Source organism: Helianthus annuus, chromosome 3, assembly GCF_002127325.2.
Source record: "Helianthus annuus cultivar XRQ/B chromosome 3, HanXRQr2.0-SUNRISE, whole genome shotgun sequence".
Classification (NCBI taxonomy): Eukaryota; Viridiplantae; Streptophyta; class Magnoliopsida; order Asterales; family Asteraceae; genus Helianthus; species Helianthus annuus.
In genome coordinates this window covers 121,960,907-121,988,825 of record NC_035435.2, presented here as the reverse complement: position 1 = coordinate 121,988,825, position 27,919 = coordinate 121,960,907, and the positions used below count along the sequence as shown (strand labels likewise).

General features: G+C 34.9%; 3 protein-coding genes across 3 annotated transcripts; 2 read left to right on the top strand and 1 right to left on the bottom strand.

Annotated features, from left to right (window-relative positions):
* Window positions 1-291: 291 nt before the first annotated feature.
* LOC110929563 (GBF-interacting protein 1-like) lies at window positions 292-7,133 on the bottom strand. The gene is made up of 11 exons (XM_022172717.2): window positions 6,764-7,133; window positions 6,404-6,447; window positions 6,168-6,273; window positions 5,170-5,293; window positions 4,817-5,049; window positions 4,609-4,704; window positions 4,138-4,507; window positions 3,760-4,057; window positions 3,351-3,500; window positions 2,795-3,268; window positions 292-1,024 (listed from the first exon to the last, which is right to left on the bottom strand). The coding sequence occupies exons 1-11, from the start codon at window positions 6,933-6,935 to the stop codon at window positions 737-739; spliced, it is 2,355 nt and encodes a 784-aa protein (XP_022028409.1). The 5' UTR covers window positions 6,936-7,133; the 3' UTR covers window positions 292-736.
* Window positions 7,134-12,808: 5,675 nt separating this feature from the next.
* Window positions 12,809-17,913, top strand: LOC110929564 (heterogeneous nuclear ribonucleoprotein A1). The gene is made up of 6 exons (XM_022172718.2): window positions 12,809-13,067; window positions 13,157-13,197; window positions 13,288-13,451; window positions 16,220-16,325; window positions 16,418-16,587; window positions 17,083-17,913. The coding sequence occupies exons 1-6, from the start codon at window positions 13,024-13,026 to the stop codon at window positions 17,653-17,655; spliced, it is 1,098 nt and encodes a 365-aa protein (XP_022028410.1). The 5' UTR covers window positions 12,809-13,023; the 3' UTR covers window positions 17,656-17,913.
* Window positions 17,914-22,032: 4,119 nt separating this feature from the next.
* LOC110929566 lies at window positions 22,033-25,401 on the top strand. Its single transcript, XM_022172720.2, has 3 exons — window positions 22,033-22,358; window positions 24,332-24,520; window positions 25,053-25,401. Exons 1-3 carry the CDS (start codon window positions 22,104-22,106, stop codon window positions 25,134-25,136), a joined length of 528 nt encoding a protein of 175 aa, XP_022028412.1. The 5' UTR covers window positions 22,033-22,103; the 3' UTR covers window positions 25,137-25,401.
* Window positions 25,402-27,919: the final 2,518 nt, after the last annotated feature.

Sequence of the window (27,919 nt, the reverse complement as noted above, 5' to 3'; positions counted from 1 at the left end):
ACAGTTGTGACTAATGACTATGGGCAATTTGATAAACATGTCATGTTCATGTTGACAACATGTCGTATTTGACTTGACATGTTAGCCACATATATCCTTTAACTAAACATGTTTAACTTGCTCAACTCATTGACCACTTGTAAACTCACCTAAGGCGTTATATATAACCGAGTCACAAATGTCACGTTCAGACGATTTGAAGTGTGTCCGAGTTATAACTGATATGTTTTAGACCAGTAAATATTTGATTGGCACCAATTTGTGATTTTAAAAGCCCAAATACTTTTTCAATTGAAACAATTATGAATGCTGCTTTTGCTTATACCAAATACCAATTACAACAGTTCAAGTACATTCTTGCTATATCCAAAATCACTTTACAAAATAAGAAAACCCTCTAAAACCCCAATTATACCACCTATAAAACCTCAAATTTCAAACCAAAACAAAAAGTTAAAAGAGACAAGAATCAAGATAGTCAACTCTCATGGTGGTTCTAATACGAATACGCAACGCTTACACAACTCTCGAGGGGAGAAACGGGGGCTCAACTAACTTGAAAACGGGCTCCTATAAAATGCTTTACACTCAACTCCACCAACTTTATCTTTCTCATGATTTTTCTACCATTTTCCAAATCTACTGCTGGAACCGGCGAGAAAAAAACAAATCCATATCCGGGTTTTGTGTCTCTAGTTTTTGCTGGTTTTAAAAACTAAACGATTGGACTGTTTTTTCAGTAGTTGTTAGGCCAGTTGATTTGAGGGGGCTGCGGTGGCTGCTGATAGACTGTAGACGCGGGTCCCACCATGTCAACACCGCCAGCCATTGTCTGAGGTTGTTGGAGAAGTGGGTGAATGGGTGTGGTGGTGACTGGTTGATAAATACTAGCGAAAGTGGCGTGTGCAGCCTGTGTCGGTGTATATGCAACTTGACCGCCTTGTGGAAGATTATAGAAAGAATTTGCTTGCATACCAGATATGTCTCTACCAGGTGCAGCTATCCATACACCCGAACCTTCACTCTACAAACAAAAATAAAATATAAGAGAAAATTTCACTCAATTATTGTCTCTATCAGGTGTAGCTATCGTGTCATTATGTTTTAATGTATATAATTAGATCTATCAAATGGGTCAACGATCAACTTATCCATGACCCAGTAAACCGGATCATCATCTGGACCATAAACCACAATTTTTGTTTTAGAGTTAATTACTGTTTTCGTCCCTGTGGTTTGTCAAAAATCACTATTTCAGTCCATTAGTTTAAAAATTGCGATTTCAGTCCCTGTGGTTTCACTTTCGAAACCATTTCAGTCCACCTCGTAACCATTTCAATCCATTATTCTGTTAAGTACAGGGACTGAAATGGTTACGAGGTGGACTGAAATGGTTTCGAAAGTGAACCCACAGGGACTGAAATCGCAATTTTTAAACTAATGGACTGAAATAGTGATTTTTGACAAACCACAGGGACGAAAACAGTAATTAACTCTTTGTTTTAATATATAATACTTTTCACCACAAAAGCTTTTTTTAAACACAAGACTGTTTAAATTCTAACGCACTTCATCATTACGTAAAATGGGTCATAAAACATTTCTAGCACGTAATCGCTTCTGTTTTAGAAAATTACTCATTCTAAAAACAGTACCCTCTCCAGCACAAAACTATTGTCCAAAAGCTAAGAACACACATCTTAAGAAATGTAACGCAATGTTTATTTAAAATTACTCTTGCATTTAAGACACTGTTGAATGGCAATTTGCAAAAGTTGCAATAATGATAATTAGGCCTGTAAACGAACCGAACGAACACGAACATAGGCATGTTCATGTTCGTTCATTTAACTTTAACCGAACACAAACACGAGCATATAATCGAACACATTTTTTTGTTCGTGTTCGTTCATTAAGAAATCGGGTATGTTCGTGTTCTTTTATGTTCGTTCGTTTAAAGCCTAAACGAATAGTTCACGAACATAAACAAACACAAACGAACATAAAAAAAATTAACTAACATATTTGAATAAACATAAATTAACATGATTGGAGAAACAAGTCTAATATACTACATTTCATATTCATACAAAAACACATCTAAATAAGGGTTTATAGATATACTAATAAGTTATATTTATATAAGTAGTTAGAAAACCTAATATTTATATAAATATAACTATTTATGTATTTATTAAAATTTAAACGAACGTAAATAAATGAACGCTCACGAACATAAATGAACGAACATAAAAGAATGTTCACGAACATAAATGAACGAACACAAGGTGTGTTCATGTTCGTTCATTTAATTAAACGAACAAATTTTTTTGTTCGTGTTTGTTCGTTTATTAAATAAACGAACATAAACGAACTTCCCACCGAACAAGTTCATGAACGTTCGGTTCGTTTACAAGCCTAATGATAATTAATTAAGCTTAAAATGGAAAAGCTGGTAGATTATAACTATCTTTTTTAAAAGCGGACCATTATTTCGGGAGAAACTAAAATAGTAGTTGTGGACAATAATTTCTGCACAAAGGGAGTAATATCTTTCGTAAACGGTGCTAGCATGTGATTCCAAACAGATATACACACCTTTTTACAAGACTTAATGTTACAAAATAAGCCACTCATTCTTTTTCTCTATATAAAGTCACTTTTAAACACTATTGTTATAATCATGCTGGAAATTCACTGTTACCAAAAGTATTCACATTATAAATTTATCATCATAAACTCATCATTCATTCAGCCATGTTCAAAAAGATCAGGTACAGTACATGAAACTAACCTGCTGCCCTGTTGCATACACATTATTTTCCTTGAACTGGGACCCACCAAGGTCTTCATTAGAAGTTGAATTCCCAGCTGTCACAGCCGAGTTCAAATTATAACCCGCTGGGTTGGAGCCATACGGACCATACGTTCCAGGGTTAGAGCCATTACTTCCAGGCTTGTATTGCTGAAGTGGATATTTCGGAGTTGACACTGGCGGAGCCGGATGCATACCGCCAGCTGGAGGTTGTTGAGGGAACGCTCCGTTGCTCAAAAATTGATGAATGGCGGGTGGAGGAAGGTAATGTGGGAAGAAATACGGGCCGTATGGGATATAATTTGGAGGGTAATGCGGTAAATGTAACCCAGGTGGCTGCCTGAACACCGGCAGTGGTTGCTGAGTCACCGCTATGGAGCTCAGCATTACCCCACCGGGTTGTGAGGCTAGTGGTGTAGGACCCGCACCAGACAACATTAAAGCGTTCCCAACCTGTTGTTCATATTCATTAATATATTATATTACTAAACCAAAATTGTAAAAAAAAAGAAAAAAAAGAATAAAAAATGTAAACCTCTTGAGTGGATTGAGAAGTCTGTTGAGATAAAACTGGGACGTTTCCGTTGTACTTGGGTGTGTGGAAAGGTGATATGCGCCCGTCACTATCACCGCCAGAACGATAAAATTGTGGATAATAGCCTACCGGGTCAAACGGTTGTGGAACCTGTAACAAGAATATATAGAAAGATTCACATAAACTTACACTAAATAGTTCAATAAGAATGTTTAAAAGTCAAAAGCCAGAACGTTTCTGATGCCAACCCATATCATGTAAAAGTGGCTATTACGACATATGTACTTTTAAAAAGCTTGGGACCAAATCTAAATTTTGGAAAACCACAGGGACTATCCGTGTACTTTACTCAAAAGAAAAGAGTGTTCAATGTCTAATGTATCCTAGGTTATTCTCATGAAATACTTACAACAAAGGTTGGGACACGAGAAGCATCACGAGGTTGAGACTCGTTGCTTTCAAAAGGTGGCAGGTGGTTGCCAATGATTGGTGGGATGAAGCCAAAACTTATGTTCGAAGAAGGATGAACCACCGGATATTGATGACCTGGCACCGGGAGTGAAGTCTCTTGCTTGGATTCGGCGTGCTCAGGGCCCACGTTAGATGACACATCACCTTCAGGTGACACATTTTCAGGTACATCATCAGAGGATGGTGGACGGTCAAGATTATCTCCATCATCAGCAGTCGCCAACACATCTTGATCCCTGAATTCATTAAAACTATTGGTCAAGAGTGTGCAAAATACATGAATAAAATAAAACAAAAAATTGTGAAAATTTCGAACCTGTTAGTCTGTTCCTCTATATGTTCAGTGGTCTCCTCAGAAGCCTCGGAAATAGATCGATTCTCGTCAATCATAGGGCCAGGCCCACCAGGCCCGCTTAAGGTGTTTGAATTAAGCCCAAAAGAAGCATCAAAGCTTCCAAAGCAGAACCCTAGTTTCTCAGCTTCGGGAACATGAAGGTGGTTTGGAATAATAACTTGTTGACCGTCTGGAATGCGTGATTCCTTTGACTCTGGAATACCGGATTCTGTCATTGATGACGGAGGAGCTTCAACGGGAACGGAAACGGGAATAGCTGGCACCTCCGTCACAAGTGCTTGAGCAGGAATAGGATTTGTCGGTTTTGGTTTCCATTCCTTAGCAGGAGCGACTGTAGGAAACACACAAAAAACGTAAAAATATCAGCCAGATTTCACTTTACGTTCATTTTTAGTCCTACTTTCTATAGATTTGAGTCACGTGATTTAATACCCTTATGAAGCCCAATCACTTGATGTGGCCTGTTATGAGGCCCGTCTCCTTGAAACATCTTTCCTTGCATGAAGGAGCTCCCGACATCCAGTACAGCTGTCATAGTAGCCAATTACAAAAAAAAATATTTAAAATAATTATTACAATAGAAATCATGGCATCATATGAACATAGTTTTTTTCTCTTTTGAGTAAGAAAAGACCCTTACAGGCAGTTTTGCTTTCAATCTCGACGAAATCCTCGTTGACTTTTTCGAGAGGAGTTTGTTGACTTCCAACTTCAAGGCTAATTGTACCAACAGGAAGTTGGGAATCCTGTGATGGCATAAGAACAGAATCCGAAGCAGACAAATCTCCCAAAGCAGCTGTCAAGATTTTGACTTCAGATTCATTGATACCACTTGCTGGTATGGTACTACTTTTCTCAGCAACTATGCAAGAACTGAAAATAATCAGGTAGCAAATGTAACTTGTGAGGATTTAGCATGTATATTTCGTATCTATGTATATTAAAAGGTTACATTGTGAACGAATAAAAAGGAAAATCTAGTGAATGCAACACCTTGGAACCACGGTTATTTCTTTACTCTTCTTATCCTGAGGTGCAGGCAGAATTACACCATCATCTGCAACATGATTGATCTCACTTTCTTTTCCAGATGGAGCATTCTTGTTACTGCCTGCATCTAGGTTTTCAAAAATAAAATATTGTTAGCATTTCAAGCTTTTATGAAATTAATCCCTGATTCAAACAAGAATTGAATGATTAAATGTATAATCATGTAATAACTGTCTTAACCCAAGGGCCCATTCATTAAAAAAAAAAAAAGAACGAAACTACTGGCATCAAGGAAAACTTTTAACCGCGCACTTGTGACCCTGTGATAACATTTCAAGGGAAGTTAGGAGGTATCTGATCTTGGTTTATAGCAATACTGATCTTGGTTCTAAAAAGAAAAAAGCGTGAAGCGCTCCAAAGCAATTTGGTCCCAAAAGCTGAGGCACAAGCCGTGCGCATCGCGTACGTGAGGAGCACGTCTACGTGCAACCAACTAAGCTTTATTTACAATCAGAAGCTGCATATCTCTCACTTGTTCTACACATTAACCTTTCATATTTTTTTCACTCCTTAGCCCTTAGGTTGATTTGATCGAACTTTTACAAACGCTAATTTGACCAGCTTTGATCAATTTGACCCATAACTACATGAGGGGCAGCTTTTTGCCCCTGATGTGTTTTTGTCAGCGGCTCCTGCACCTTTTTAAACACTGATACTAGTTTTAGTTTTCTAGTTATAAGGGCCAAAACAATCAGATATTGAAGAAGCAAGTTATAAGTTGCTGTAAAAAAACTGATTACCGAGTATAAAAGCAAAGTAATATACCAATTCCTAACTAATCAAATCTTCAACTGATTATCTAAATCTAATTCACGAAGTCGCAATAATCGCGTTTCAAACACACATCCAAACAACCTTTTATATAGAATTCAACGAAGAACGACAGTTATGAATATAACAGATGAAGCAAGTTAAAATATCCAACTTGTAAATTAAATTACCATGAGAATTGTGGCGAGACGAGTAGTTCCCCCTACCACCCCTGCTTCCCCGACCCTGCATCCCAGGTTTCCACCTAGTCTCCGTAGATTCCTTAACAACATTCGGCTGAAAATAACAATCAGTTAATCACCTAAACAAAAAGCACAGGACTGTTTACATAACTACAGCTACACAGACGCGTAAAGCACATCACTTTACCATACCATAACTTCAACCGTTCGCTTATTCCTCTTACCTCTTTCTTGCGGTCACGCTTCCTCCTTACTTCATGAAACGGATCTGCATAAAAAACAAAGTAAAAGATTTCTAATTAGTATAACATGTAAACATCCATCTTCACTTAGCAACCAATATTCAATCCCATAAACATTCCTATAACAAATCACAACAAATAAACAAAAATTAAGCTAAACTAAAACAAAACTTCAAGAAACACACTAACCCTAATGACACAAGCTACAGAGTAAACAAAAACAATAATTTACATCACTAATCACCAAAACACACAAAACCCACAATCAAAAACAGTTGAAAAGAAACAAAAAACATGGATCTACTGAAGAATCTTGAACAAAAGACCAAAAAGAAAGAAAACCTTGCAATAAAAGCTTCTGGGCAGTCTCGTTTGGATCCATAGAACAATCTTTAAGCATTGCATATATCTCATCTTCACTGTGACTACCAGTGATCTCCTTGATGTTCTGGATCGTCTTTCTAACGTTGTTTGGGATGGAAACCTTAACCCCACTGTTCATCTTGTTTGACATGAACAGTAACAAGTTTTCAATCTGGGTATGTGTGTATAGATATAAGTTGTTACATATAGATATAGAGAGAGAGAAGAAGGGGTATGTGGAAATCAGGGGAATGGGGGAGGAGGAGGAGGACGGTGAAGAAGAAGAAGAAGAAGAAGAAAGGGGAAAAGAAAGACTTTGGTTAAGGGTTTTTGAATTGATCTAATTTTGTGTTGGGGAGAGAGAGAGAGAGATGTTTTGCTTTAGGTTGTTATACTTTTGGTCCTTTTGACTTTGGTTATTACACTATAGTCCTTCACATATATGTATATCTTTTATGTTTAGCACTTTAGCTTTTGTTATGGTCAATTATGGAGTTAATCACACGTATTTGAAGTTGACTCACTTGATAGAGGTATATGGCTTAAAAGGGAGGTCGTAGATTTAAACCTTGGCAATTGGAGTAGTTTAGAATATTTGGTGTAAGGTAGTGTACGACTAACATTTGTCGTAAAAAAAGTTGATTACACAGAGAGTTGATTAGGCAAGTGTTTGTATAACTAATTCATTTGGTCATATTTGTTTTTAACTAGGAGGTTTTTGTTGGGTGGTGTAACAATAAACATATATTATCTTACTACATAAAAGATGGCCATTAATTTTGGAAATAGTTTCCTACGAATATGGTAACATACTTTTAAAATATAATATTTGAAAAATACATTTTATTGTAAAAGTAAATTTTAAAACTTGATTCTTATCATATTTACTAGGTTATAACCCCGTGTATTACATGGGTTGAATAAATGAATTTTATATACCAAATAATAAAACATTATCTTTTTCAAAACCTCCTTTATTGCATGGGTTGAAGAAATATAATTTTATATATTAAATAATAAAATAAGTTATATCTATAAGAACTGTATGTATTGTACGGGTCGAATAAATGTAATATTATATACCAAATAATAAAAAAAATTATATCTTTAAAACCATTGTATTACACGGGTTGAATAAATGTAACATTGTTTGCCAAATAATAAAAAAAACATTTTAAAAAACCCCCCTTTTTTACATGGGTTGAATAAAATATGATTTTATATACCAAATAATAAAAAAATATATTTAAAAAAACTAACGGATTTTTTTATATTTAAAGTATGATAAGATTGAATATTAATCTTTATTTATTTATAGTTAATATAAGATTGAAAAATCAAATGATTGAATAGGTGGGAGGTTGTATTATGATAAATCGGTTAACCGTACTGAATGATAAAGATAATAGTGATTGTTAAACAAATTAATTAATCGAATTTAACAGAAACATTTGTGATGTTAGGCGGATTTTTTTTAATTATTTGAAAGTTAATATCAGCTTTGGAATTCGTATGAATTTTTATTAGATTTGATTAAATATTATTGATAATAAAAATCTGTATTAGATTAGATTTTAGATTTGATTAAATATTTTTAATAATAAGAATTTGTATTAATTTAGATTAAATATTATTATTTTTAGTATTATTAATAATTTTAATCAATTAAATGAGAGAATGACAAGTGTCTCAAAACAGGTTTCTTTTATTATATAATATAGATTTAAATCTTAAAATTAAAAAAAAATGAAAAAAAATAAATTTTAGACGTGAAAACCCAATAAAATTTACCCCGTACAGTGCCATATATTAGACCATGCGTAGTGGTAGAAGGTTATAATGCCCCCACCATGGGGCATTATACGACACGTGGCGTCCTAGTCAGCAAGGGGGCATTATAGCAAAAGTGGTGTAGTGGGTATAATGCCCCATAATGCCCCTTAGACCATGTGTAGTGGGGCGTTTTTTTTTTTTTAAATTTCAAAAATAACGCCCGAAAACGCCCACCCCTTCATTACAGGGGGCGTTATTTTGTAAAATTTTTGAAAAATGTTTCTTCCGGCGTTTTCTTTAAAACGCCCAAATCAAACTAAGTTGCATGAGACCATGTGAGTGTTGACCAATGGGAAGAGACATGAGTGGGATAGTTCAGCTTTTTAAAAAAGGTTTTTTTTTTTTTTTTAATAATTGTAAGGGGCATTATGGGGCATTATAGGGCATTATACCCACTACACCACTTTTGCTATAATGCCCCCTTGCTGACTAGGACGCCACGTGTCGTATAATGCCCCATGGTGGGGGCATTATAACCTTCTACCACTACGCATGGTCTTACAATTATTAAAAAAAAAAAAAAAAAAACCTTTTTTAAAAAGCTGAACTATCCCACTCATGTCTCTTCCCATTGGTCAACACTCACATGGTCTCATGCAACTTAGTTTGATTTGGGCGTTTTAAAGAAAACGCCGGAAGAAACATTTTTCAAAAATTTTACAAAATAACGCCCCCTGTAATGGAGGGGTGGGCGTTTTCGGGCGTTATTTTTGAAATTTTTTTAAAAAAAACGCCCCACTACACATGGTCTTAGTCCTCCATAGTTTGAAGTGTTTTTGGGTAACTGCTATAAAATAACTCTATAAAATTAGAGTAAGTTACAAAAATCGTCCTTTACGTATGTCACTTATTGCAAACTGTGTCTTTTATCTTCAATAATTACAGAAAACGTACTCGATGTTTGCAAACTCTTGCAAGTTATGTCCTTTAGCCCTAACTCGGTTAATTTTTTGTGGTTAAATCTGACCAAATAGACCCCATATGAGGGTATTTTGGTCATTTTACTCTCATGTGGGGTCCAAACGGTCATACTTAACCCACAAAATACCCTCATCTGGGGTCTATTTGGTCAGATTTAACCACAAAAATTAACTGAGTTAGCGCTAAAGGACATAACTTGCAAGGGTTTGCAAACATCGAGTACGTTTTCTGTAATTATTGAAGACAAAGAACACAATTTGCAATAAGTGACATACATAAAGGACGATTTTTGTAATTTAGTCATGAAATTATATAAAGGAGCAAGTATAATATAATATTTAAAATATAATATTTAATAAAAAAATACATTTTTATATAACCTAAAGTATAAAGTCGATTGTTTTTTTTTTCATAGCAACCCTCTAACTTTGATTTTTTTTTTTTTACTTTTAGCATATAGTTTTGTAAATTACATTTTGGCACATATTTTTTTCCTTTTCTTACCCTCTACTTTTTTAACTTACATTTTTACCTATACTTTGGAAATTTCTATATAACTTAAAGTATAAAATCGGTGGTTTTTTTTTTCGTAAGGAATATTGGATTTTAATAATCTCAACTATTCGTCGTTAGCCGCCAAGAGTCCCAACATTAAAAATAACCACTGGCAGTCCTAACTTTTAACATATTGGCCTCCAATGGACCCTGACTAACTGAACCTTAACGTCGTTAGTCTCCAGTCGCCCGAAAAAAACGTTTTTTTGGCTGGAAAACTCATTTTTGGCAAGAAAACTCAACATTTTCGTCCCAAACATCTTTGTAACCTCATTGTGGAACTTTGGGAACCTTTTTCTAGTAAAAGCCCCAATTATTAAAGTTGTCGAAAAACTCTTTTTTCGCCGGACAACTTCTTTTTCGGGTGAAAGCTCAACTTTTTGGCCGAAAAACTCAACATTTTCCTCCCAAACCTCTTTGTAACCTTAGATCGGACCTTTAGAGACCTTTTTTTCTGGACAAAAATGGTTTTCCGGCAACCAGAGACTAACGGCATTAGGGTTCTGTTAGTCAGGGTCCATTGGAGGCTAATATGTTAAAATTTATGACTGCCAGTAGTTATTTTTAAAGTTGAGACTGTTGATAGCCACCGGCGAATAGTTGGGATTATTAAAATCCAATATTCCTTTTCACAACCACCCTCTAACTTTGATTTTTTTTTTTTTTTACTTTTAGCATATAGTTTTGTGAATTACATTTTGGCACATGAATTTTTCCTTTTCTTACCCTCTACTTTACTTTTGTAACTTACATTTTTACCTATACTTTGGTAATTTACATTTTTTGGCACATATGCTTTATACCGACCCCTCAAATTTTAAACTTTACATTTTTACGTTTCGACGCAAATCTAGTCTACGCTTTCGTGCTTTATTTTGTATGTTTCCTACATATGAGTCGGGTCACATATAATATGTTTTGACTTGACGGTATAAATTCGAGTTAATCAGGTCGCATATAATACGTTATGATTATACGAAATAAACTCGATTTACTTTACGTTTTGATCCAATCGCTATGCAACTATATGTTACATTAAGTTCAATCGGATACATCAAAACGTGCGTTTTCATATGATTAAACGCATCACATAATGTTTGGACTAATCCGTTCGACGTTTACGATGTACCCAGACCGCAATGCGCGGGTCTTGTTACTAGTACTATATTAAAAAGGAAAGTCGGTGGGGGTTTCCCACCGGTTTCCCTTACCCCCTAAACGTTTACAATATTGCATTTCAAGTCCCTCAGCTTTGCTACGGCCCTTTCACTTTCGGAGTAATCAATTTTAGTCCCTTATCTAACTTTACTATTCTTCTACTTTAACAATTGACATTTTTAGCCCATAGTTTTTTACTAATTTAAATTTCCTTCGACAACATTCGTTCGTTAGTTTCTTTTGTTTACTCATATCATTTTTTACATTAAAAAAAAAACTATTTTTCCATGCATATTTTTATGTACATGTCCGTATAAATTCAAGGGTGTATACGTTTTGACATAAACTTTTTTCTGGAAACGAGTTGGGTCAAATATAACACGTTTTCGTTTAAAAAAAAAACATTTTTACGTGCATATTTTCATGTATGCGTCTGTATCAATTCGAGTTGGTCTACATTTGGATATACTTTTTTTGAATATAATACGTTTTCTTACTTATTTTATGTACGTTTTCATAAATTTTGTTCCGCACAGAGTGAAGTCAAATTGTGGTTTCTTTTTTTCCCAAAGCTTTAATTAATCCTATATAATAAGTTATGATTGTACGTTATGATCCAATCGCAGTACTTATATATGTTACATTGAGTTCAATCAGATATGTCGAAACACGTGTTTTCGTATGGTTAACGCATCACCTAACACTTGAACAAATTCATTCGATATTTATGATGTACTCGTGCTGCAACGCGCGTGAGCCATGTTACTAGTTTTGTTTTAAAAGTAAACTTTAAAAATTGATAGTTATCATAGTAAAGCTCGGATAAAAAATAAAAGGGATTTCTGATAAATGAATATGGTAACATATTTTTAAAATATAATATTTGAAAAAATACATTTTATTTTAAAAGTAAACATTAAAACTGCTATTTATCATATTTACTTGAATTTTAAGAATTAATTAGGGATAAATGAGAATAAATACATTTTAGGAGTGAAAATCCCGTAAAGATTACACCATAGAGAGTGACATATGTCCTCCGTTTAATTACTTTATTATATAGTAGAGATATAGATATAGATATAGATTTTCAAATTATAGTTATAACATGTTCATAACCACTCTTTTAGGTTATGGGGTGTAGTGTGGTGTGGGGGGCATGAGTTTGAAATATTATTTTCATATCGGATCATCAATTAAATGGAGTATCATTCTGTTCTTTAATTGATGGTGGTTCCTATGTATTAAACCACGTTTACTATAATCCTTTCATTTGATAATTTTAAGACAAAAATAAATTAAAAAGATAAAGGAAATAGTAGTTTGGGTTATGATCACACTATTAAAATAGTGGTTATGACTTATGAATAGTACATTAAAGATGAATGATATGAAGTAGAGTCTCATGAGGTTATCTCCGCACTATATTTGTTTTAATGTAGTGTATGTGATTGACACATGGTGGATTGGTGTCCCATATCAAGCAAGCATGATACTAATTCAACGTTATCAAAATTATTGAGGATAAAAAAACTCCAAATAAGTGTTTTTAACACAAACTTTATAATTATTAACAAGGGGGTTAACATACAAATCCGGTCACATACTCAAACCCCCCTTTATATTTAATTCTTTTTCTGCATCCGTCAATTCAAAATCATATCCCATTAGTAAACCCTAACCCTAGCTAGCTCTTCACAGTTCGTATCGTTCCCGTTAAACCCCTCAAATTGTCACAAATCTTCGATTCAAGAAGCAAAAACTCATCTCCAATGGGCTCCAAGCGACCTGACTTCGGTGACGGCGCTAGCCCCGGGTTCGTCTTCACTTTCGGTTTTTTTTTTCTTTTTTTTTTTTTTTAAATTGATGGTATTAACTTGAAATTTGTTCATTGAATTGTTACAGGAAGATTTTTATCGGTGGTTTAGCGAAGGATACTACCATAGGTTAGTGTTTAATTGCATGTGTCTCTGTAATTACGAAAGTGCCATTGTTTGTGTTATTGTATCTGATTTGATGTGTTTGATTGTGTGTAGATACATTTGTTAAGTACTTTGGAAAGTATGGAGACCTTACGGACTCGGTTATTATGAAGGATCGACAGACCGGTCGGCCGAGGGGCTTCGGGTTTGTTACGTATGCGGATCCTTCGGTTGTTGACACTGTTATTGCTGAGACACATGTTATTAATGGGAAACAAGTAAGTGAATTTTGTTTTTAGGTTATTTTGGTTATGAATGAGGATTTTGACTGTAACTTTATCGATATTTATTGCATGTTTCATTAGCAAAGTTGAATGCAATTGTACTTATGTTAACTGAATACATGTTATGCGGTACTACATTGATTAAAACCTAAGATAGAGGCTGAATAAAAGGTGTCATTATGAAAATATGCGCTCAGGAAAACGCCCCAGGGGAAAAGGTGTGCCTCATGTAGTTCTGGGTCAGAATTGGTCAACATTGTTTACTCAATGTTGTAGAAGGCGCTAGTCGGGTGGTGAGGTACCGCCTAGGGATTAATCGGGATTAATCTTAATGGACTTTTTATGTATATTTTTACAAAATTATATAAATATATAGTTAACTTTATACTTGTTATATACAAATTTATAAGTTTGGGAACCATATGTAAAGTTGTGAAAGATAGAGGGGGTTAAATGTTAAAATACCCAAACTTAATTAAACCTAACCCACCATCTCTTTCACTATACGGACGCTCTTCCCCTCTCATCAGACATGGCGCAAGAAAGAAGCCGTAGTCCCAATTTTGGTTCAGCTTTGGTTCCAAACGGGGTAAGAACTCATCCCATTAGATCGATAATCGATTAGGTCCAATTTTGACCGATTAGGTCCAATTTTGACCGATTAGGTCCGATTTTTTACCGATTTTGATCAATTTGACCACTGCCGCCTAGTTTGACTGATTTGCCAAAATCCAGGCGGCAGACCTCCGATGAGCGTTTAATCACCGCCTAGGCGCGATTTCTGCAACATTGGGTTTACTTGATAAGTAGGAGGTTTATATGTAAAAGCAACCGAAGTGATTAAGAAATTATGAAAGGCTTACTTGATAAGTAGGCTGATGTGTAAAACAAATGAGAGAGACGCAACTACTGGTTGCAAATAAAGTGTATATGGTTGTACATAGACACGCGTCTCACGTACATGATGCGCCTCAGAGTGCATTGCGCTTTAAAACTTAAAAGATGTAATCTTTAGATCATTTTTGCTGAGAAACATCATGGTGTTGAATTCGCTATATTGGTTGCTGATAGTTTAGTCAATTTGGCCTGCAATCATGTGTAAAGTACTAAATGGACTTTTTTAAACCAAGGTGTTTTTAAAACTTAAAAGGTGTAACCTTTAGATTAGGGTAAATTACACTTTTCGTCCTTTATGTTTGTACTGGATTGCAACGGATAGCCTTTAACTTCAATAATTACAATCACAGTCCTTTTTTGATAAAAACATTACACCCTAGGTCCTTTAGTACTAACCTGATTAAAATTTTCAGTTAAGTTTGGTTATATAAGGGTAGTTTAGTCCTTTTATCTAATAATAATAATTTAATGTATTTGATGTAAAAAAGAAAATAACATTTTAAAGCTTATAAAAACAAATATAAAAACCCATCCCCTCCCTCACTCTCTCTCTGCAGCTCACCACCACCACCAGTTCCATTTAAACCCATCCCCGATACCTCAAATATGGTTCTCCGGCCGACGAGTTGCTTGCTCCGGCGAGCCAACCACTCCGGCCAACACCACTACCTCCCTGTCGATCTCCTCCATTCCACTCACAGCGCACCATAGCTAACTTAGGCTTTTGATTTGAACCCTATTTTCAACAGATCTGCAACAATCAGATCAAAACATCGGTCTCTATTTTGGCATATTTGAAGATGTTCGCCGGAGGCTTGTTTTTCATTTTGATGTTGGTTGTCTGTATGCCCCGATGGCTTTTTTCTTTGATCTGTTCTTGTTCTTTTTGTTCTCTCAGGCTCCACGTTGGGGCTTGTTGAATGATAATAGTGGTTCGATTAAGAAGAAACAAATCTGCAACAATCAACAACGTTGGGGCTTTAAAAGTCGTTTCAGGCTCATGCGACTCTGGTATTGGGGTTGTGTTTCAGACGGCGGTTTTGTGACAGTTTGTATTCTTACTTAGCCCACTTGATTTGATTTATGAACAATTGTTGTCATAAAGTTGATATAAATAAACCTACCATTGTTGATGACGACGTTAGGGGTTGTTTTCCAGTCATTGTTGTTTGTTTTTGAAAACAGAGGCAGTGGCGGTGGAACACCGGAACGGAGAGAGAGAGAGAGGGAGAGTTGAGTTGAGGGAGATGGGGTTTCAAATGGGGAAGAAACAGTGTGTGTAAAAAACATAAATGCCCTCACACGAGGTGTACATGACCAGACTTAACTTAAAATTTTAACTGGGTTAGTGCTTAAGGACGTAAGATGTGATAAGTTTTACAAATAAAGGATCGTGACTGTAATTATTGAAGTTAAAGGCTATCCGTTGCAATCTAGTACAAACATAAAGGACGAAAGTGTAATTTACCCTTTAGATTATTTTTTGCTGAGAAACATCCTGGTGTTGAATTTGCTATACTGGTTGTTGATAGTTTAGTCAATTTGGCCTATAATTATATGTAAAGTACCAAAATTTGGTTGAATGGACTCATGCAATATGAAAACGTCATATGCTAATTAGTGACGCAAATAATGTATATATCAATATGATGCAAAATCACATTAATGCAGGTTTTCATTGAAAAATACTTACATGCTGTGCATTATATACTTGTTATCATCATGTATACATGTGTTTTTGAAAACAATTTATGTTTTACTATCTCACGCACATTTTAGGCTTGTCATTTGATGCTTGATATCAAGTTTTTAGTTAATATATTAATAGTTTTGCTATTAACCGTGTTAGAATAACTGCCATGCAGGTTGAGATCAAGAGAACTATTCCAAAAGGTTCTGGTGAGCGTGAGCCGAAGGATTTCAAAACAAAAAAGATTTTCGTTGGTGGGATTCCTACATCAGTTACTGAAGGTTAGCATTTGAAATTCTAGTATCTACAAGTTTCTATTATTATAATTTATTACTTCCTCTCTAACTGTGTGTATGTTTTTGTGCATATGTAGATGAGTTTAAAGCTTTCTTCTCAAAATATGGGAATGTGGTTGAGCATGAGATTATCCGAGATCATGCAACAAAGCGTTCCAGAGGATTTGGATTTATCGTATTTGATAGCGAAAAAGTTGTTGATACCATTCTCGTTGATGGAAATATGATTGATATGAACGGTACAAAAGTGAGTTTAATCCTAGGTTTGCAAGAATATTATTTGCTAAACAGTAAAATGCCGGCAGTTTTGCGACTTTCGTTCAAAGGTTTGTTTTTCCGCATCTGGATCTAGAAGGTTTGAAATCTTGCCATTTTCATCCGGCTCGTTAACTCCATCCGTTATTCTTCGTTAAGTCGACGGTATTTTCATATTTTTTGATAACTTAGAGGGCAATTTGGTCTTTTTTCGCTTTAAGTACAAGCATCTAAAATATCCCTGACCGAATCCGTTAGATCGAATTACCCTTTAAGTTAACAAAAGACAGAAATACCCCTGACTTAACAGAGACAAATGGATGGAGTTAACGAGCGAAATGAAAATGGCAAGATTTCAAACCTTTTAGATCCAGATGCAGAAAAACAAACCTTTGGACGGAAGTCGCAAAACTGACCAAACCTCAGGGACGAAAATGGCATTTTACTTTGCTGAATTTGTAACTCATTACGTCTTTTGCTGATGCAGATTGAGATCAAGAAGGCTGAACCAAAAACAAAAAATCCCCCACCCGTTTCATACGGTGGGGAACCTAGAGGACGTGGGTATGGTGACAGTTATGGTGGATATGGTGATTCTTATGGCGGTGGGTATGGTGGTGATGGTGGCGGGTATGGTCCCCCTCCTTACAGGTCACTCGGAGGACTTTCAAGTAGATATGGTGATTACGGTGGGTATGGACCCAGTGGGGGTGAATTCAGCAGCCGTTATGCTGATTATGGAGGTGATTACGGTGGCTACAGAGGTGGTGAGCCTCCACTTGGCGGCTATTCTAGTCGTTTCAGCTCTTTTGGCGGCGGTGGTGGTGGGTTTGGTGGAGGGTATGGAGGGAGTGGGATTGGTGGATCGTATGGGCGTGGCGGAGGAGGTGGAGGTTATGGGGGTTATAGCGGTTATGGCGGTCCAGGAGGAGGTGGTGGTGGTGGTGGTTATGAGCCTGGTGCTGGTTCAGGGTATGGTGGACCAGGAGGACCGTATGGAGGCAGGGCTGGTTATGGTGGCGGCGGCGGTGGTGGGCGTTATCATCCATATGGCAGGTAGGAGCTTTCTAAAATTTTAACCCCATATGGGCTCCTGGTGCTGTTTTTTTAGCTTCATTGAAATAGAATGACTTAAGTTATGGATGGCCTGTGGATGTGTAATTTCTGTATGAGATTATCTTACTTATGTTAGATGTTTGTTGATTCTTTTTTTTGATTGACGCTTGTGACTCGTGTCTTTTGATGTTGCGGTTAGTTCACTGTAACGTTTTATCATTGCTAAACGGGCTGATAATTTGGATCGTGGTTTTCCTTTGCACACAGTTGATTCCAATTCTTTCAAATTCTGTGAACCAAAGGGACGTTATGGGTTTTTTTACTTTAAAGTAAGTTTTAAGCTTGTTAATAATTTGTTTTTTGAACGTTTAAGTAAATGTCATTTAAGGGAAAAACTGTAATTGCCCATAACCCCACACCATAACCCCGCCATCACGCGCCCTAACGCCTAAAACACCACCCCTGGGGGTTATGGGCTGCGCGTGATGGTAATAGCAGGGTTTTGTTTTGATTTCTCTCTCAAACCTATACGTATATACATGTTATGTATATAATTGAAGGGGAGGTTATTCACTACACACATATGGGAGATTATGTTGGGGTAAAGGGGGTTATGAGTACACAAGGGCTAAGAAGTGTAGCTTTCCCTGGTCATACTCTGGCCATGGTCTAACATCTGAAGCTGCGAAGGCAAAAAAATTTGTACCGTAGAATTCATATTGATTTTCCTAGGCATACGACAACACTTTGTAAATTGTATAACATCACAATTATTTGAGCAATGTGTTACACTTGGGGCTGTTAAAATCACTCGATACTCGTTCGTTGCTCGCTCGAAAAATGCTTGGAATTTGCTCGTTCAATTCAGCTCGATTGAAAAAGACGCTCGGTTCGGTTTGTAACGAACGGGCACGAGCAAAGTTCAGCTCGGTTCGGTTCAGATCTGTTGGCTCGATTTATATTTTAATATATATAATTTTTAATAAAATGACTAGAGAACCACATTAATGGTTCGAGATTCAAATATGACCCATTTAAGTAATTAGAATTGAAGTTTAATACCAATAGTCCATGTCAAGTACACTAATGTCCATTGAGTAATTGGGTCAAAATGTCAAATACTGAAATGTGAAGCGTGATCGATACTCAAGTCGCCATTCGATTCAGAAGTACATAATCCTAATCAAAAACCCCCCATCAATCGTCATTATTCGATTTCTCCATCGCCAACTAGCCAGGGTTTTGCTCCATTCGGTTCATTCGATTTCAAACTTCCGATAGAACAATGGTCTCCTTCAATCGATCGACGATTCATCTTCCCACTCAGTTAATCTCTCGATAGAACCAATTTAGTGTTTATTATTATTTTAAATTTATATTTGTTAAATTTACATTTGTGCTCTAATTAGACGACCTCGGGGACAAAAACTGCACTTTGCTTCGAAAACTAACACCCCTATCGTCACTTCCTTTTTTTTCTACGATGCTCGGTAATCGCTCAGCGTTCGGTCGAAAAATGATCGGATCGAAAGACGTTCGTTCGACTTTAGCTCGGTTGAATAAGCACCCGGTTCGGTTCGGTTTGTAAACGAACCGAGTACGAGCAAAGGTCCGATCGGTTCGGTTCGGTTCGGTTTCGGCTCGTGAACAGCCTTAGTTACACTTAAAGAACATTATTATTTTTATAAATAAAAATCTATATCAATATTATACACATTTTAAATTGAAAAAAAATGTTTGATTTTGTTGTCTTTTTTAAATAGTCAAGTATATAAAAGTAGGGTGGGTTAGGATCAAATACAAATGATAAAATAAATAAGAAGGGTAAGAAGGATTTTAATCCATTGATCTTAGATTTGGATGGCTGAGATTAGTTGTAGGGAAAAGAAGATAATAGAAGGGCATAAAGGGAATCCTATATTTATGGATTTTCTCTCTCCACATGCAAGGCACATGTCAATTCCCCCATCGATTTAAAACGTCCATAACTTTTTCATACGACATTTTTTAAAAAATTTTTTTTTACCATAGTAACGAGCGTTTTTTTATCTTTAATATGAGTACCATATTATCATATAAAAATAAAATAAAAAATTTCATTTTTACTGGGTTTTTTTTGCATTGTGTTAAAGGTTCGGGTAATTGTGTCTTTTAACTGGGTTTTGGTCAGTAGAGTTTCTATACATTGTTTTATTATCAAAACCTATAACACAATGTTTATTTGGGTTCTATCAATTGCGTTTTTATAAGAACCTATAACACAATAAATAACACAATGAAGATGGTATTATATCTGGGTTTCTATAAATTGTGTTATTAGTTCAGGTCATTGTGTTTAATATGTTATTTATTGTGTTTTAATATGTTGTCCATTGTGTTTTAATTATTTGTTTAATTTTTTTATTATCTTTGTTCATTGTGTTTTAGTTTGTTGTGTATTGTGTTTTTGGTTTGTTTTCCATTGTGTCCTCTCCATTGTGTCTTTTATCTGTTGTCATTATTTGTGTCTTTTATCTGTTGTCATCAATTGTGTTTTTATTTAGTCTGATACTTATTGTGTTATACGTTATGGTCATTGTGTTTTAGTATGTTGTTCATTGTGTCTTTATCTAGTTGTCATTGATTGTGTTTTTGATCTACTTTACATTGCGTTTTACATCATGTCCATTGTGTTATTATCAAAACCTATAACACCATGTTAATTTGGGTTTTATCCATTGCGTTTTTATAAGAACCTATAACACAATATACGACACAAAGAAGATGGTGTTATATCTGGGTTTTCTATAAATTGTGTTATTAGTTCAGGTCATTGTGTTTAATATTTATTTATTGTGTTTTAATATGTTGTCCATTGTGTTTTAATAATCTGTTCAATTTTTTTTTATTAGCTTTGTTCATTGTGTTTTAGTTTGTTGTGTATTGTGTTTTTAGTTTGTTTTCCATTGTGTCTTCATCTGCTCTTCATTGTGTCTTTTATCTGTTGTCATTAATTGTGTCTTTTATTTGTTGTCATCAATTGTGTTTTTATTTTAGTCTGATACTTATTGTGTTATATGTTATCGCCATTGTGTTATACGTTATGGTCATTGTGTTTTAGTATGTTGTTCATTGTGTCTTTATCTGTTGTCATTGATTGTGTTTTACATCATGTCCATTGTGTAATATGCAACTGGGTTTTTGAATTTTTTTTTGAAAAATATAACAATATGGTACTCATATTAAAGATAAAAAAACGCTCGATTTTATGGTATAATTTTTTTTAAAAAAAATGATGTATAAAAAATTTACGGACGTTTAAAAATTGAGGGGGAAATAACATGTGACTTGCATGTGCATATTCTCTTTCCTCTTGTAGACAAAATTACCCTTTTCATTTAATTACTCATAGGACACTTGTCACTCTGTGGTGGCTTCTTACCCTTCTTATTTTTAAACACTTTGTATTATAACTCAACCCTATAAAAGTATACAAATTTAAAAATTTTGATGGAACTAGTAAAGTGACGCAACTACCATTGTCCATGAAAGTCTAATGCATACACATATTGTTGTTTTATTGTTGCTTTCTACGTTTTTAAGGTTAAGTAGTTTTTACACAGTAATCAATCACCGATACAAACACATAGCTTTCAAATCAATATACAGGGTTGATAAAAATAGTGAGGTGTTCCTCTAAAAATTCTTGTTAACTTTCAAGTGGTCTGAATCATTAAGTAATAACAAGCTATAAAATGTAATAATTGTACAAATAATAATTATATTTGATATATTCATTTCAGACTAACGTAAAATAATCAAGCCTCGGGTTGATTAGGCCTGAGCTTGGCTTAATTTTAGTTTTTCTTAAAGCTCGAGCTCAGCCTCGTGAATAATTTCAAGATTGAGCTCTACCCGTTTATTACTTTTTAACTTATTTATAATAGTTTTAGTTATTTTTTTTTATAAACCTTATATGTCACATAATATTAATCTGTATATTTATGTATTATCTAGTTATTTTATCATAATTTTTTAAATAAAATAATTATTATAAATAATATGATCGTTTAGGCTCACGAGTTAGCTCTATAAGTGCAGTTCTGGGTCAAAATTGTTTGCCAAACAAGGTTATATTTAGGCTCGGACTCGGAAACAAGGTTATATTTAGGCTCGGAATCGGCTCAAGCTCTTTAGAACCCGGTCATTTCAAGTTTTCAAGCTTTTTTTAAAGACTGTCAAAAATAACTCGCGAGCCACTTCTCTCGTTTTTCAAACAAAATAATATGAATGAGCATTTGGTAGCGGTATATTCGGTATTGGTATTCATTTTGTTAGTTTTTCAATACCAATACTTTTGGTACCTATCGGTCTCATCCCTGCAAATAAATATTACAAAGTAATATAAAAAGTCCTCTGCTTTGTAGTTTGTTGTTGAGCTTTGGTGAAAAAACCCCCTTTTTTCTGGATGCCATGGGAGGATCCAATCGATCCGTCTTCTTCTTGTTCCAATTCTGCAGACGATTACACACATTAACCAAAAGTAGCCCTAGCGATGCATTCAAGAAAAGGATTGCAGAATTAGAAAAAGATCGACGAAGGAGGAACCCTAAAAGGAACCGATTGTTTGTAGAGACACCTGAATCGTTATCATGGCTTGATACCGCCAGTATGCCAATGTTTGCGACTGTTGCAGGCATCGCACTCTTCGCTAAACTTCTCATGATGGTAAGTAATTTCACCAATTTATTATCTGTTAATCGTATTGTTTGTTTAATTCATACAGCTAGCTACAATATATGGATGATTGTATTTGCAAATCGTTAGACTAGTGAGTAGTGAATTTGATTGAAGTGGTTTTAAGGATGATTAAATTTACACAAGTTTTCCTTAGGCAGATGATCATAGCTATAACACATTTCAAAATCAGCAATCAAGTTTATACTGCTGTCTAGAAAGAAACCACAATATATATAGTTAAACTATAATAATCCATCAATGTGAGTATGTGACATAATTGACGACATTTTCCCTGTTAAGACAATTTTTTTTTTCTGTGGAGGTGTTGGTATCTTACTTATATTTTGTCAGTTGGTTCAGCAGTGTTTTAACTCTAGTTTCCTCCTCGCGTTGCTTGTAATTGTAACCACCTAACTGTTTCTCTTACTTGGGCTAAGACAGTTGGCAAACACACTTGTTCAACCCTCACAACATCTTCGATAATGATTTCCCTAGTGCCTCCTCAATCAAGTCTAGGTTTCTCTTTCCACTAGATCACGTGATGTCGTACTGACTTGTGTGACCATTTGAGGCACTGCGTCTTCCTCGTTCTCTTCCAATACCCCTACCTTGACTTACACCATGTGCTTCTAGAGATGGTTCTAAATAGTAATGTTTCCCTATGCGGTAACATGAGGAAGTGGTTGTAGTCTTTGTGTTCTTTTTGCCATTTTTTAACCATGGAACAACACTTTAAGCAACCATGTAAATAATAACCGTAAATCTTTGAAAATAATAACAAAGCTATAAAGAAAATAGAAGGAAACATGTCTAAGAAACAATGATCAGATTGTATGTATAATCTCCTCCTTTTGACTTCTCAACATCATCCATAACTTTTTTCGCTGGACTGTTTCTTATTCATGGCTTATCTCTAGGTCTTTCCAAAGTATTTATACGTTCATAGAACATAAGACAAACAAATTTCACATAACGGAGCATAGTCCAAAATACAATTGTAATCATAAATCTTTAATGACACTGGACAAGTGTAATTAATTATTTATCTTACACTGGTATTCTAGTTATCCTGTTTCATGCATTTCAGTGTGTTCATAGCCTTCCCTTTAAATTACTTTCTATGTGGAATACGAGCAGTCGAGCATTTTGACTTAGGGACTTACTTTGCCTACATTGCGACTGACTGTGTGCTAGTGAACTCTCTACTGCACTTTTGACCTACAAGAGGCCTATTAACAATATTTGCAGTCAGCTAAGCTCTATTAAGAGTTCATAACACACTTACATAAACAAAATATCCAACATGAGCTCTTAAAAATATTTTACATCTCATGACAACATGTATTCCAACCCATAAGGGAATATTAATAGAATATAACTCACTTGACGCTTGATTAAACTTTCCCTTCTTGCTAACAAAGGCCTCATAGAATTTAAAGACAGTCTTTTTAAGACCTTATACTACCTATTGGTATGATCTATGTAGGTGCCCTAGCTGATTGGTCGAGAATTTTGTAAATACCAACCATTTTAATTACATTACAACATTAAACACGTTCATATATTGTCATAAACTATTGTAGGGTTGTTTTGCTATCTGAAAAAAAAAAATAAAATCCCATTAGTCTTGTTACTATAATAGAACTATTTTATGAAAATACTAGTCTAACCTCACCTTCTTGAAACTAAATAGATCAATCTTCATGAAGAGAAATTGCCCTGACTTCTGAATTTGGGGAAAATTGTAAATTGAGGCGTTAAACAATGGAATCTGAGCCTGAAAATCAGCTAAAGCAGCATAACTCTTTGCCTATACATGTGTGTCGTTTTCTACTAACCGATCAAAGTCATGTAAAAGTTGCATAGTTGATAATTTGATATGTTTTGATGAAAATTAACTTTTTTCTTGACTACTAGAAATGCAAATTTACATGATTAATAATAACATGCTATGTATACAGTATGACGATGCACATTCACAAGAAAGGATAGAGAGGAAGATACAAAATGCTCCACCTGGTCAAGGAACGGTCAGGATGCTTACGCGAGAGGAATGGGAAGAATTTCGGGAAGTTAGGCCAAGAACTCCATTTGAATCAAAGCTTGCTCGTCCTAACGCCCGTATAAGAACCGGCGAGCCACTACACATGGTCATCTTTTTCAACTTTATTGCTAATATTTGTTTGTTCAAGTCATTAGTTTCACCAAGTTTTTATTTATTGGTTTGCTAGAGGAAGTTAATTGGATATTCTTTAACATAGGGGTATTTTAGTCTTTTCACCAAAAACTTAATGCTAAATTGGACGGGGTTAACAAAGGTGGACTGTAAGTGTTATAAAAGTGAAAATACTGGTACTATTTTGGCAATTTTTAAACTAATGGACTATTATGGTTATTTTCAACAAACCACATGGACGAAAACGTAATTAACTCTTATCTATATCATCAAGTAAAATGACATTGGAAGTTGTGCCTTGTGCGCACAAAACAAAAGCATAGACTTCGGATGACTTTCAACTCGTTCGACCCCCTTGAACCGCTCCTTTTAGCTTAGTTTGTTATTTGACTTGTTTTAGATAATCTCAACCCACATTGGCCCATTCATGTAAATGGGTCGTATTGCCACCTATACTAGTAGGATTGTGATGACGATTAATAACTTTGGTGCATATAACTTTGCAGGAAGATGTGAAGGATTGGACAATCGATGTGCTGACAGATGCTCTTACTAGGGCTGAAGAATGTGTCAAACAGGGATCCAAGTAGATTCAATCCACAAACACCTAGAAATAGATAGATCCCGAGCTCTTGGGTATATTAGTCTTCTTAGCATATATGCAGCAAATTTCAGCGACTTCTTGCTACAAATTCAACTACCTATACATGATTAGTTTGTTTGAGATTTGTTTTTTCCAGTTTTTGTAAACCTACAACTACCATCATTTTTAACTTCTTAAATCTCAATAAGGAGGTGCTTGGACAATTCTAAGTTTTTCGATGTGATATTGTGAGAGCATTCTCTTTAGAGTCACTTTTCTTATCGTGTTACCATAGATGACGGTGGCATTTTCTTTGACACTACTTTCTTTTTTCTCTTAAACAGGCTTTTTAAGTTCACATTCTATTCTAAGAGGGATGTACAATACAAAATCATTTTTTAGCATAGAAATGAAAATCACATACATTCCTGTACCTATTGCTTTAATTCTAATACACACTAGGTTTTTCTAATAACACTGTTTTTTCTTTCTCTCATTATATGTAATTATCTTATACGAATTACATACATGTATTTATGCTGTTCTCATATTCATATGCTTAAACTTTGTTATGTATTAAATGCGTCACTACATTATTATCATCATGGGGTAATTATCTATTAAAAGAAAATTTATTAACAATCTATGAAGTTTAAGAATAACTTTTATATTAGAAATATATGTATAGAAAAAGTATATCATACAATATGCCTTAACGTACATTGCGTATGCGATGGTAAAATCGCACGTTATGTTACATAAAAAAAAGAAAATCGCATGTGTTAAAGAATCCTGAAATCGCATGGGCATAAGGAAAAAACAGGAATCACATGTTAAAAAATTGCCTAAAGTCGTATGTACAAGTTTTGTTTGAAATCACATGTGATAAACGAAAGGGAAATCGCATGTTATAAACCCAATTCGCATGTTGATAATTGTCACGACCCCCGACCCACCCTGAACGGAATCGGGAGCCGCGAACAGCCCAGTGGTACCGGTGATTACTTTTAAAAACATTGCAGCGGAAATTTCATCAGGACCGTGAGTTAGGAAAAATATCAGAGTTTAGAAACACCGGATTTTATTTATTAAATAGATGGAATAATTTCATATTTTACAAAGGTAGCTTTTAATAAAAACAGTATTTCTTAATTTGATTTAATAGTAAAATAAGCCACTTCTTGAAGTCCTTCAGTGCCGGATCCAATCCTTACTCCATTCTACTGTAATTACCTGAAACGTGTTTTTAAAAAGGTTTTGTCAACGGGAAATACTGAGTGAATCATTCAGTTTACTGAAAACAACAAATTTGTTATAATTTACAGTATTAAGGGTGATTACAATGTTTCTGATATCAACCAACTACCCACAGTATTTGTCACTCGACTACCCATTGGCTATCTCGTTGTCCAAATGGTGTCTGTGACTGTGGTCAGATCACCCCTTGGCAAACTCGTTGTCCAATGGTGACGGGAAATAAGTAATGTATACAAAACCCCACATACCGGCTGTAATTTGGTGATTACATAGACTTAATCCCTGTAATTATAACTTTGAAAATAACTTGGAGTGTTGTAAAACAGTTGATAAAAAGAGAATGACTCACAGTATAAGCATGCTTTAGCAAGCTTCTTGATTCTACTCCTTCTGATAATTAAGCATATACTTTATTATTTTGGATCTTCTGATGATTTAGCATCCATTTTGATTGTAAGCGTATAGTTGGGAGTATTCTGATAGTTAAACATATAGTTTAATAGAATGGAATACGTATTTGTGTAAAACCCAAATCAAACCTAACGATGATCACGAGATTCGAAACTTAACGAATTTCACAAAGTATAGTCTTATTCAGACAGTACTTTGGTATCCATTTAATGAACTCACAAAGTATAACACTTTGGATTCCGTTTTACCGAAATTCACAAAGTACAACACTTTGGCATTCGTTAGATGGTTCCTGAATCAATCGGACAGAACATCGCTTTGGTGATTATTGGTTATAGCACCAACGTATAGAGAAAAGAAGAAGAGAAATGAGCAAAGGAAATGAATTCCTAAGCTTCCTATTTATAGGTAAGAGGATAAATCTTACCCCTATATAGAGTTTCCCTAGATAAGTTTTCCCCCAGATAAAGCCTTCCCTGAATAACACTTTCCTTAGATAATACATTCCCTAGGTAATATTTTCCTTAGATAATATATTCCTTAGATAATATTTACCCCATATATATCTATTTTTCATGTATATCTATTTAGGTGTTTAATAATCTTACTTAGCTGACTAATTAATCTTACTTAGCTTAATTAATCTTGCTTAGCTTAATTAATCTTGCTTAGCTTAATTAATCTTGATTAACTTAATTAATCTTGATTAACTGATTAATTAATCATACTTAACTTAATTAACAGATTAATTAATCTACCCAGCTAACTTAACTGCTAAGTTTATTTAACTTATTAAGTTTACTTAGCTTTTAAGTATTCTATCAGCTCCCTGCTTACAAGTTCTAATTTCTAAATACAATGGAACTCGTATTAGTGTATTAACTCCATTCAACTTTAACGATAATCACGAGATAAAACCCTCACAACGAATACGAAGTGCAATCACTTAAACATCCATCAGATTCACAACGAATGACAGAGTGTTCTCCGAGTTCGGGTGGTACTCAAACATCCTGTCGGAATCACGACTAATGACAAAGGATAGCACTTAAACATCATGTCGGATAGTTTAAATCGATCGGATAGAGTATCGTACCAGTGATTAGAGTTATTACTCTAATA

What these genes read in the sequence shown, in the direction of transcription:
- LOC110929563 (XM_022172717.2), bottom strand. Translation starts at nt 6,935, where the DNA reads ATGTCAAACAAGATGAACAGTGGGGTTAAGGTTTCCATCCCAAACAAC. An exon ending in CCAGAAGCTTTTATTGCAAG is followed by an intron (nt 6,448 to 6,763) that starts GTTTTCTTTCTT and finishes TTTTTTATGCAG; the next exon opens with ATCCGTTTCATGAAGTAAGG. An exon ending in GATTGAAAGCAAAACTGCCT is followed by an intron (nt 4,705 to 4,816) that starts GTAAGGGTCTTT and finishes CTACTATGACAG; the next exon opens with CTGTACTGGATGTCGGGAGC.
- LOC110929564 (XM_022172718.2), top strand. Translation starts at nt 13,024, where the DNA reads ATGGGCTCCAAGCGACCTGACTTCGGTGACGGCGCTAGCCCCGG. An exon ending in ATGTTATTAATGGGAAACAA is followed by an intron (nt 13,452 to 16,219) that starts GTAAGTGAATTT and finishes ACTGCCATGCAG; the next exon opens with GTTGAGATCAAGAGAACTAT. An exon ending in TTGATATGAACGGTACAAAA is followed by an intron (nt 16,588 to 17,082) that starts GTGAGTTTAATC and finishes TTGCTGATGCAG; the next exon opens with ATTGAGATCAAGAAGGCTGA.
- LOC110929566 (XM_022172720.2), top strand. Translation starts at nt 22,104, where the DNA reads ATGGGAGGATCCAATCGATCCGTCTTCTTCTTGTTCCAATTCTGCAGA. An exon ending in TCGCTAAACTTCTCATGATG is followed by an intron (nt 22,359 to 24,331) that starts GTAAGTAATTTC and finishes CTATGTATACAG; the next exon opens with TATGACGATGCACATTCACA. An exon ending in CCGGCGAGCCACTACACATG is followed by an intron (nt 24,521 to 25,052) that starts GTCATCTTTTTC and finishes ATAACTTTGCAG; the next exon opens with GAAGATGTGAAGGATTGGAC.